Here is a 9,241-nt window from a genome sequence, read left to right as displayed (position 1 = left end):
ATTGTTCATCATTTTCATCAACAACCATATCATCACTTCATATTCACTGAATATTTCATCACTACTTCGGTGTTCACGTAAAAAAATTATGTAATACAACGCAAACAACTACTATAGAGGGTATTTTGTAAAAGATAAAAGTTTGGTGTAAAATTTCAATTTTCAAAAGATCCCAAATAATGAGATTTGGCTCAAATACTAGAAAAAACTAGTATTTGGGAATTTGGGATATTTGCCAAATAATGACAAATTGTATGGACAAACACTATTTGCCAAATTTTTCCGCAAATATTATTTGGGAAATCTATGGCCAAACGGGCAATAAGAGTTTGTTTGATATGAAGGAAAATAATTTCCTAAAAAAGTTCTCTACAAAATTGTGTTTGTTACTTATTTTTTAGTATTGATAAGTAAGTAAGAAAATATTATTCTAAAAGCTTTTATATGTTATCAGGCAAAATGTTATGAAGACTAATAGAAACAGGGAAGTGGGGGTTCAGGGATAGTTCGGGATGAGATGATCAAGAGGTGAGGGTTGGATTAGGTGGAGAGAAAACAAAAAGTGATATATAAATCATTCAAATCATATTCATTAAAATAATATAATATAATACAATATATCGCAAATGATGTAACAACCATTCAAACAAAAATGGGCCCTTTACAAGCTCTATAATGTATCTCCCTGCATCACATGCTTGTTTTACTCGAAGATTTTTATTCATGCCTTACTTGTCAAGTATGATAAACACCAATTTTGTTATATTCAGAACTATTAAAGACTTTAACGATATTTATATAAAATATATAGTATGACATTTCTTTCTAACTTCTTGAAATCTCCTCTCTTCCTCTAGATCCGACTCATCTACATCCCACAATTCCCGAACTCAAACAAGATCTTCATATTGATACTCAAAAACTCACACTTCTCGCCATTGAAAACAAATATGAGTAGTTATGAAGAAGAGGAAATAGAATTCAATATCTTCTCGTATTTCACCCCTCACATGCTAATCTCTCAATCGCCTAGTCAAAGATCGAACGCAAGCTATAACACAATGTAGTTAAAACAAAACACCACTTGATTAAAAACGAACCGACAACAACAATAACAATAACACATCTAGCGTAGTTTCATAAGTAGTACAAAAATAAACAGATTCCACAACAAAATAACCTTATTCGAATAACCATACGAGAAATCAACCTCTAAACTCCGTCACTAATCATCTTGTGATATGAGCAATGAAAGAATCCATCTGCTTCTTTTGTGATCCACCATCTCCAACGGACATCTTAATAGCTTTGCTCAACTCTATCGCTCTCTTCCTCATCTCTTCCCCTTCCGCGGAATCCATCAATGTTCTCACACCAGTTTCAATTTTATCACATTTGATCAATTCATCTTTGTTTACCCAATCCCTCACCACTAAACCAACTTTCAACACCTTTGTAATAAGCACATCATTGTACGGATTATCCGAATTCAATGGCCAAGTTGCCATTGGCACTCCCATTGTTACACTCTCAAGAAAAGAGTTCCATCCCGAATGAAAAAAGTAACCACCTGTAGAAGGATGAGCTAGAATTTCCGTCTGAGGTACCCATTCTCTCGCGATGATTCCTCTGTTTTCTACTCTTTCTTCGAATCCATTTGGTAGCTCAATCTTCCCAGTAATATCTCCAACATTTTCCCCTTTTTTATCTTTTCCTCGTAAAACCCAGATGAATTTCTTCTCTGATCTCTCTAAACCAATTGCAATCTCATGAATTTGTTCGATTGAGAAACTGTTTGCAGTTCCAAACGAAACGAATATAACAGAATTGACAGGTTGTTTATCAAGCCATTCAATACATCTGTGAGTTTTATCAGAGTTTTGGACGATGTTGATAGGATTAAACGGACCAAGCCCCCAAAATGGGGTAGCACTCTGTTTACAGAGTTCGTCAAGATAAGGACCTTCAACTTCTCTACAAGTATTCAAAATTTCTCCACATTTGAACTTACAATCTCTCAGCATTTTCGTCAATTCCCCCATTCCAGGCTTGAAACAGCTCTCAATAGAGGGAATATAAGCTTGCAAACTTGTAAACAATGCATCATCATTGCAATTCTCTTTAATTTGTTGGAGCATTGAGTAAGTAGTGAAAGCAGATACAGCATGAAAAAAGTATGCTTCAACGTGTGATATTGTATACACAGATTCAACAACAAACTGCATTATAGCGTCATGAATAACGACTACTCTTTTATCATTATTGCTATGACAAATAGCGGAAAGAGGCTCTGTAATTTGTAACAAGGATTCCAAGTAAGGCATATAGTTTTCTTCGTCATTTTCTTTTGACGTTATTGAAAGATCATGGAATTGTATGTTGGGAAATTCTTCTTCTTGTTGTTGTTGTCGTTGTTTCAGTTCTTGATTTCGTGCTCCAACACTCATATAATGGACTGGTATATTGTAGGAAGAGATAAGTTGAGAGAGACGAAGAAGAGGGATTTGGTGTCCATATTCAGGGAAGGGCACCATAACTACTACAACATTAGAGTTGGAGTTGGATGCCATTGGAAATGTGTGTGTGTTGCTTTACAATTTCTGAAATGATGAAGGATGATAGTAGTAGTAGCTTACTTACTATATACTCCCTCTAGTCCAAGTACTGACGAAATGGTTCTGGTGGAGTGGTAAGTACTCGTTCATTCCTAACTAGAGGTCACAAGTTCGAGTTTTTTCAAGTATGGAGTCGTTTTTGTTAGAAAGTGTTTTACTCTCTTTTTTTAGTCGGGTTCCAATGTAGATATTGGACACAGAGTGGAATACCAAAAAAAAAGAAGGGTTGCGGTAAAGTGATAAATACTCTTTCATCCTTAATCATTAATTAGAGGTTATCGATTCGAGTTCCCTTATGTATGGAGTTGTCTTTGTTAGGGAGCGATTTACTCTCAATGTGGAACTTCCTGGACATTGGGTTGGAAAAAAAAAGAAGTGAAGTGTAAGTACTGAATTGTTGAGACATTTTTATTGTTCAAAATAGGCATATTACATAAATGTGTTTTCTCGAACTTTATGTATGCACAAGTAGACAGTTAAACTTAAACAAGTAGACTTAGTTCAAAAACAATTTGTTCGTAACTTCTTATTACCTTTTTTATTCTTTAACAACTTTTCTTAAACATAGAGATAATCGTTGTTTATGATCTAAAAATAATTTTAAAAAATCAATAAAATAAAAGGTAATTCATATAAAAAAAATTCTTGATTTTTGAATAATTTATTATATTGGACCGTTAAAAAAAATGTCATATTTTTTTAATATTAGACTAGGAGTATTAATCTTCAATCTCAATGCACATATAGAAGTTCTAAAATTATATTTTTTTTGATTAAAAATAGACATGCAAACTGCACCGAACTGCATCTGACATTACAATTAAAATGGGTGTACATATATTAATGGTTAATACATAGTTAACTCTTTTAAGTGGGACATTTCAATTAGATATTTGAACTAAGTCAACTTTAATTAAATATTTTCAAAATAATAATAATAATAAAACACCAAAATTTTCATTGATAGAAAAGCAGACATATCGTCCAACACCTACTCTTTTTAATCACTTATATATAATAGTAATAATTAATTGATCATGTTGTTAACAATATGAAAATAGCTTTTTACTTCTTATTAATTTTAATTTATGTTACATCATTTGAATCTCGAGACTGCGATATCAATCAATGCTTAGTAATTTCAACTACACGTGATCGTCTGTAAAGATTCTCACAAAAGGACCATTTTTCATAAGGAGTATTTATTTCTAACGTTCTGTGAGATTTTATTTATGGGGGGCTAGAATTAATTAAAAACGTGTGTACATTTTCAAAGCAAATTATCAGGTGGACCCCCAAAATTTTAAAAATTCATCAATTCCTTCGAGGTTGTATCAGAATAGTATTTCTTTCATTTTTTATCAGATTCAAGTTTCTCTACACATGAAGTCATTTTTATTTGATAACGTTTTACCTTAACTTTTCGATGTAAATATGAATTTAATTAAGGTGAGTTTTGAAAACTGAATGGAAAATCAAGAAAATAATTAAAAATATTGACATTTATAATGTTTGCATTAGTTATATTAAGTATATGATATTTGATTTGATGTTTTAAAATAATTAATAAATTATACTTTAAGTTTTGAAATTTTTTAATGAGCATTGAAATAATTAAAACGATAATTGAAATAGAACGGGAAGTCGGTTTCAAAGTAAAACCAACAACCCACCAACAATAAATAAAGGAGCAATCAATATAAACATGAAGACAAGATTTGAGGGACCTAGGCATCACTATTAATAAGTCTGACAAATGGTACATTCTAGATTTTAAAATAAGTGGTATTTTTAATTTAAGATAAAAAAATTATTTATATATTTTTTGGATTTGTTCATACTATTAAAAATATTTATTTTGAATTATTTATTAATTTATGAAATCAAAATAGAATTAATTAGTTTATCTCATGCCCTTAAATTAGTTTTTTTTTAAAAATTCTATTCTTAATCTTGATATTAATGGATAAAACACATTAATAAAAGGTGTTGAAAATAATTAAATGGTAAAATAGCAAACATATTCTTTTTATTTATCAATTTTTAAGAGTGCATAAATAAAATAAAAAATGAATAGGTAATATGAGATAGAGAAAAGAGGTGATGATAACCCAATAAAAGTATATACATATAAAGAAAAAAGAAAAAAGAAAATTTCACCAACCCTCTATTTACTAACCATTAATAGCCATAAATTTTTTTGCATTTTGATATGCTTTCTCTAAGTACATTCTAAATCTATTTAAATCCAAATTTATATTTTGTTCTCTAAGATAAATATCCATAATCTCTTGAGACCAACCTTTTTCTTGAAGAGCCTTTGGATTTTTCAACACCAAATTATCTCCTTTTCCAAATTTTTCCATTAAGCTACTTTCTTCAACTTCAATTTTGTATTCCTCATAAACCAACTTCATTTCCCTGGCTAATTTTCCAAAACAAATATCAGATACACCTTCTGCTCCAATTGGAACAATTTGTATGAATATTGAAGTAGGTCGTAAAAATAATGCATGTGTTAGCGCTGCTCCATGCACTCCAATCATTGCATGGCTTGAATGAATCAATCCAAATGACTCATGCAATGATGTTGTTTTGCTCGGCTCGAATAAAATCACCTCAAAACCTATATGTTCTGCGACCAATCTTAATTCATCCTGGTTCACTATCAGACGTCCTATACTACCACCGCGACTTGCTAGGACAAGTCGAGGCCTATGTTGAGACTGAGGTTGAAGCTGAAGTTGAAGCTGAGACTGACCCTGACCCTGACCCTGATCCTGACCCTGAACGGTGCCATATGTGGTGGCTAGAAATTTATGAAAATCTATTAGGGTTTTTGAGGTTGGTGTTAATTTTGGGTCAATGTTCATGAAACCATGTGACATAAGTCCAATTGTGACTTTAGGGAAACAATGTGTGACATTAATCTCCTTGTCAATATCAATAATTGGGTGTTTACTAAAACTTTGTAGTAAATCTTTGTACTTGTGGACCCACCAATCTTCTAATTTGGAGATTACTAAGATGAAATCTTGATTAGGAAACAAAGAATTAACAGTAATAAAAAGGGGAATAAATCCATCATTGATATCATGGAAGAAATTACCAGTGTACCCTCCCAAACTGAATACAAGTGCTTGGGCTTTATGATGGATCAAGCAATTTGGGCCTAGTGGGCCTTTAGTAAGAGTGAATTCTTTGATTTGGTCCATTGTGAAATTCTCCCATTTTCTTGGATAGGGCTTGATCTTTTCAACTATGATATTTGTCTCATTATTATTGGTTGAGCCCATGTCATAAAATGTTGACTGAAATGGGTCAAAAATTGTTGGCCCATTGATTGAGCAAATATCATAGGAATAATGAGACCTATTGCAATTGATTATTGACTTTGATTTTTCTACTGAAAAAACAAAAACAAAAGAAAGATTGTTAGAAATATTAACAATGCATGAGTAACACGAGTTTTATATGTCTATACACTTGAATCCGATACAAAAAAAGAATCTAATATTTACTTACGCAAAATCCAGACAAAGTTTATAACTTCAAATATAATTTTTTATAATTTTAGTTGTGTCTGATCGGAAGTTGTTTATGCCCAAGCAAAACTTTTATATATATATATATATATATATATATATATATATATATATATATATATATATATATATATATATATATATATATATATATATATATATATATATATATATATATATATATATATATATATATATATATATATATATATATATATATATATATATATATATATATATATATATATATATATATATATATATATATATATATATATATATATATATATATATATATATATATATATATATATATATATATATATATATATATATATATATATATATATATATATATATATATATATATATATATATATATATATATATATATATATATATATATATATATATATATATATATATATATATATATATATATATATATATATATATATATATATATATATATATATATATATATATATATATATATATATATATATATATATATATATATAAAGTCTCAAAATCGACTATTTGTACACTTCCTCCAACATTTCCTTCTTTATTGAATTTTTGTGACGTAAATCTAAAATAATTAGGTCAACATATATCGGCTAAAAGAAATAAGTGTCCCGAAAAAAGTCCATACAAAAAAAAAGTATTCTAATTTTCCGTAACGGATGCATGATGATTGAAGAAATCACGGAAAATAAAATTTGGTTGGGACGTTAGCAAAATGACAAGTGTAATTTATTTACTCTTAAAACTATATTCAAATATATTATTTACACCGTTTGAACATGCAAGTCCAAATAATTTTATTTTATTCTTTTAAAAAAAAAAAGGCACTTGCTCGAACTTAAAAACTGAAAATAAACACATTAAACCTGAGGAGCTCATGAATAACGAGGTTTGAAAGACCGAGAATATATCAGAAACGACCTGTTTAACACATAATGGTAAGTGTAAGATTTGTTTTTGTATATTCCTTTTTGAGATCCCACTTATGAAATTGTGTTGGATATGTTATTGTTATTGTTGTTGTTATTGCGGAACATTTCTCTTAGCTTTTCCAACAAATAAGAGCATTATGTAAATATTTACATACTATATTATTGTATAACTAACATGATTAAATATTTTTATAACTTAATATCGTCAATAAATGCATGAATACATAGAACATAAACTCTTTAAAGAGATAGAAGCAACATACCTTCATGGTTATAATTATGACGACTTATTGCATGAGGAGTTGAAATAATAAAAGAATTATGAGGTCTCGAGTTGAAGAAAACTTGATTTTGCCTCAACAATATAATCATCAAGACGAAGAGCATAAGTCCCATCAACGCCGTTGTTGAATTTGAAGCTCTTTTCTTCATTACATTAATCTTCATTATTATTAACACGCTCTTTCAACTTAAAAAACAAAAAAAAAAAACAAAAAAAAAGGAAAATTTAGTGAGGAAATATAGAGGGTTTTTTGAAGAAGAAAAGAAGAGAGATGGCAAGTAGATGAGAATTTTCTTCTAATATAAGCTTTACATCTTTTGATTTATAAGAATAATTTAGTGAATAATAATTAGTTGTCATGTTTTCTAGGAAATGCATAAAACTTAAATTTCAAATAAGAAAAAAAAAAACATATATAGTCAAAGTTTGAATAGGTTGACTTGTCCACTTGGCACAAGGAGGTAGTAAATTGAAACTTTTTTTTGGCTGATTAAGTGGAAGAAAAATTAATGGAGAAATACTTGGATATATCACTTTCAAGTTGTTGAATAAAATTCAAATTACATAAATTTTGTGCAACTTCATAGCATGCTCATATATATTTTTGGCATCTTTCAAAAACTTCATATCTTATATAGTAACATTCAACTTCATATTAAACATTCTAAACAAAGGGATCAAGCCAAGAAAATAACGTGTATGAATGTGTATGTGCAGTTATTGGTGTAATTGTGTGTGTGAGAATATTGTAGGTGAGACAAAAGTCGGTTATGGAATGAATTAGATGGAATCTTTATCGACTAACAATAGATCATTGACTCTCTCTTGATTTTATTTTTTAAAAATAACTAATAATATTTTAATGGTGTGAGATTTTTTGGAGAAAATCGTGCAAGTTTGTCCAAAGCGAATAACATCACATCATGTTAAGAGTATTTTTGAGTTGTTTTAGTAGAATGATAATAATGTAGGGTACGGCTTAGTGCCTTTCCCCGTCTACATGCTGATTTGCTATCTTTACCCATAGCTCCAAAGACGCATGCACAAAATAGAAGCTAGTAGACTTTGGTGGTCATAAATATTCGTTTATTGGGGAGTGGCACACAATTCATCTCCAAATAAACCCATAAATGGTGATGGTTCGGGCCATGTGGAACTTAACTCAAATAGGAGGTTGTTAGGTGCGTGTGAACAAAGTCTCACATTAGCATCTGAAAAGAAAAGCAACTTACTTATAATGTGTTGAATACTCTTAATGATCTGAGGCCTATTAGAAAAAACCATGGAGGCTTAGCTTATATGAGATGATATCACATCATATCTAAAGTATCTTTAGGCGTAACAAATTAAAAGGTCAATTAAAAGAAGAAGGCGGAGATAAAAAGATGAGTAGGCAAGACTAAGGAAGCTCTACTACACAATAAAGGCTTAATCAAATAAGACTAGTCAAAATGGCTGCAAAACGTAAATTAATGATCCAAGAATTATAAACCAACCTAGACCAAAGTCAATTTAATCACATCCTAGGCCAATTTTTTTTGACTTAAACTAGACAATTTTTTAGAATGTGGAATAATATGTATGTACCTAACATATTTGAGCTCTAAAACAAACTATCTATAGCATATTAATGTTGACCAAAATTTTAACTTTACTTGCACATCTTCTTTCTTCTCTATTTCATTGCTATAGTCTTCTACTCTTAGACAACATTAATTCCTTGAAATAAATACAAATCCAAGATTTAGCGTTGGTGAATTAAAATAATAGCCGACAAACATAGATATATTTTTATATATTTAGCTAGCACACATACTTCATTTTAGTTGATCGGTCAAA

At 29.6% G+C, this 9,241-nt stretch overlaps 2 protein-coding genes across 2 annotated transcripts; both read right to left on the bottom strand.

Annotated features, from left to right (window-relative positions):
• Positions 1-1,229: 1,229 nt before the first annotated feature.
• Positions 1,230-2,570, bottom strand: LOC107060850 (zeatin O-glucosyltransferase-like). The gene has a single exon (XM_015309276.1). The coding sequence runs from the start codon at positions 2,568-2,570 to the stop codon at positions 1,230-1,232; it is 1,341 nt and encodes a 446-aa protein (XP_015164762.1).
• A 2,128-nt stretch (positions 2,571-4,698) lies between these two features.
• Positions 4,699-7,565, bottom strand: LOC102578430 (uncharacterized). Its single transcript, XM_006348661.2, has 2 exons — positions 7,383-7,565; positions 4,699-6,021 (listed from the first exon to the last, which is right to left on the bottom strand). Exons 1-2 carry the CDS (start codon positions 7,549-7,551, stop codon positions 4,790-4,792), a joined length of 1,401 nt encoding a protein of 466 aa, XP_006348723.1. The 5' UTR covers positions 7,552-7,565; the 3' UTR covers positions 4,699-4,789.
• Between the last annotated feature and the right edge of the window lie 1,676 nt (positions 7,566-9,241).

The sequence above is a fragment of the Solanum tuberosum genome, unplaced genomic scaffold (assembly GCF_000226075.1).
Source record: "Solanum tuberosum cultivar DM 1-3 516 R44 unplaced genomic scaffold, SolTub_3.0 scf00103, whole genome shotgun sequence".
In the NCBI taxonomy this organism is placed as follows: Eukaryota; Viridiplantae; Streptophyta; class Magnoliopsida; order Solanales; family Solanaceae; genus Solanum; species Solanum tuberosum.
This window is presented reverse-complemented; position numbering and strand designations above follow the sequence as displayed.

What these genes read in the sequence shown, in the direction of transcription:
- LOC102578430 (XM_006348661.2), bottom strand. Translation starts at nt 7,551, where the DNA reads ATGAAGAAAAGAGCTTCAAATTCAACAACGGCGTTGATGGGACTTATG. An exon ending in TCATAATTATAACCATGAAG is followed by an intron (nt 6,022 to 7,382) that starts GTATGTTGCTTC and finishes TTGTTTTTTCAG; the next exon opens with TAGAAAAATCAAAGTCAATA.
- LOC107060850 (XM_015309276.1), bottom strand. Translation starts at nt 2,570, where the DNA reads ATGGCATCCAACTCCAACTCTAATGTTGTAGTAGTTATGGTGCCCTTC.